Genomic DNA, 2,601 nt, shown 5'->3' with positions numbered 1-2,601 from the left:
CATGAGAAACTAAAGCTATTCAAAATACAATTAAAAATAGCTTACTCCTCTATTCTAATTAATGTTCCTATTGCATTTCACCTATTAGATCAAAGACAGAAAAATTCCTCAATTATATAAAAGATTATAGATAATCTTTTTTTTCCATTTTATGCTTAAAATGCAAATGACTCTATGACGAACTATTCTACCCTATTTCTCATGGCTTAATTAAATTTACTTTGCAGGAATAAAGAATTTATAGTTTGCAACATGTGATTTCTCCTGGAGTTATTAAGAGGGCTACTCTGATGTTCTTTAATACGTTCCTCAGAATAGCAAAGAATCATTGGTAGAACAAATAGAAAGAGGAATATTCTAAGGATGTAACTGACTGGGGTAATTATCACTTTTCTTGATTTCACAGGCAAAAATCAGCATGCCTGAGAAATTTACCAACATGACCCTCATAACCGAATTCTTGCTCATGGGATTTCCTGATGACAGGTTGCTACAGAAACTCTATGCTACACTCTTCATCGTCATTTACCTAGCAGCACTGATGGGAAATCTTCTCATTATTGTCCTCACTACTGTGGATCATCATCTCCAACTCCCCATGTATTTCTTCCTGAAGAATTTGTCCTTGCTTGATATTTGCTATATCTCTGTCACTGTTCCCAAATCCATCGTGAACTCTCTGACCAACAGTCATTCCATCTCATTTCTTGGATGTGCCTCACAGATTTTTCTTGTTGTATTTTGTTCTGGTACAGAGTTTGCCCTGCTTATAGTGATGTCCTATGACCGCTATGCTGCCATCTGTCATCCTCTGCACTATGAGGCCATTATGAATAAACGCTCTTGTATACAGATGGTGGTAGCATCATGGTTCAGTGGATGTGTCTATGGCTCCATTCATGTAGCAGGTACATTCTCTGTCAGTTTCTGTGGGTCCAACATAGTGCATCAGTTCTTCTGTGATATTCCATCATTGCTAATACATACCTGTTATGGAGAAAACAATTTAGAATATGCATTTATTATTGCTAGCTGTAGTTTTGACTTTTTATGTTTCATTTTAATGATTGTTTCTTATGTTCACATTTTTTCTACTGTTCTAAAGATTCCATCTGCTCAAGGCAGGTTTAAATCATTCTCCACTTGCATGCCCCATATCACTGTGGTGACCTTGTTCCTCTCTTCTGGATTCATTGCATACTTAAGTTCCACTTCAAAATCCTCATCCTCTCGGAACATTTTTACTTCTGTGTTGTACTCTCTTATACCGCCCACTCTGAATCCTGTCATTTACAGCCTGAGAAACAGAGACATGAAGGCAGCCCTTGTCAAAATACTTGGTGGAATAATGGCCTCAAAGACATAAATGTCTAAAATATCTATAAATACATTAATTACAATGGTATATCAAGTTATTTGCATATACTCATCTATTTTTAAATGACCTATTATTCCATTGTTGCTGCTATGTAGGATTCCTCCTTTTACAATATTCAATGTATCTGAAGTTTCAGATCTGTCTTGGTAAATTTTCAATCCACTGTAATATTTTAAGGATTATGTCCATAACAACATGCCCCAGTTTTGGGGAATATTATTCAGTTACCATCCATCTTTATAAACTTCAAATTTTATCCTACTTAGGAAAATGTATGACTGTTTCAAAATTAGTCTATTTTATTTTAGTTGAGTGTTTCATTCCAATTTATTTTGGCAATAGTTACATCTAAAAGTTTATTCTAAATTTGTGGGTTTTTTCTTTCATTGTTTTATATTTTAGAATATTTTTGTAAGCTTATGGAGCTAATAGTTTTATAATACCATTGGATCCTCTAATGTGGCCTTAGAAATAATACATTCAGAACAGTCTTTGAGAGTAATTAAGAGCATAATATATTTTTAGCAGATGTTACTGATCCATTGTATGACTAGTGATATCAGAGGCAAATAGCAAAACCACCATTACACAATGCAAATTTAGAAAATAGAAACAAGAATATATCATGGTCACATTTCTAGAAACACCAAAATATTTTAAACCTGAATTTACATATTTTAAGATTTATGTAAATTTATAAATTTCAACAAAATCACTCATAAATTAAATCTACTTTAAACTTGTTCTAAATTTAAATTTAAACTTACTAGCTTAAATTTACTCTTCTAACCTTGATTTTTTCTATTGTCAATTTAAAATTACTTCTAATTTCCTTCTAAATTTTGTTGCATTTCATGGAGAACAATATCTTTTTACTTAGTTTCATGGCTTACTACAGCTCCCCACAGCACTAACCAGGATAATAACTCATTCTTGGATTATTGTTCCTCTCTGTCTTATTGTATTGTCTCACTCATCTGAGTTCCCACCCATGTTCCCAGGAATGATTTCAACAGGTGAATTAACTCTGTAAAGACCTTTTCTTAGACTGCATTTCAGAGCAAGACAAACTAAGATATTAAATTAGTGAAATTTCTTAGAAAATATATTTTTTCACACTGCAATTCTATTTTCCCAATGTGCAATTAATGTAAATATATCCTATTATTTGAAATGAATGCTACTATTTCAGTGATTATTCATATTTATGTAATTAATTCTTC

The 2,601-nt window shown here is 32.4% G+C and overlaps 1 protein-coding gene across 1 annotated transcript; it reads left to right on the top strand.

Moving 5' to 3' along the window:
• Positions 1-439: 439 nt before the first annotated feature.
• Positions 440-1,366, top strand: LOC101428895 (olfactory receptor 14A16-like). Its single transcript, XM_004477085.1, has one exon. The coding sequence runs from the start codon at positions 440-442 to the stop codon at positions 1,364-1,366; it is 927 nt and encodes a 308-aa protein (XP_004477142.1).
• The last annotated feature ends 1,235 nt before the right edge of the window (positions 1,367-2,601 follow it).

This window comes from Dasypus novemcinctus, chromosome 27 (assembly GCF_030445035.2).
Source record: "Dasypus novemcinctus isolate mDasNov1 chromosome 27, mDasNov1.1.hap2, whole genome shotgun sequence".
Taxonomy (NCBI): Eukaryota; Metazoa; Chordata; class Mammalia; order Cingulata; family Dasypodidae; genus Dasypus; species Dasypus novemcinctus.
This window is presented reverse-complemented; position numbering and strand designations above follow the sequence as displayed.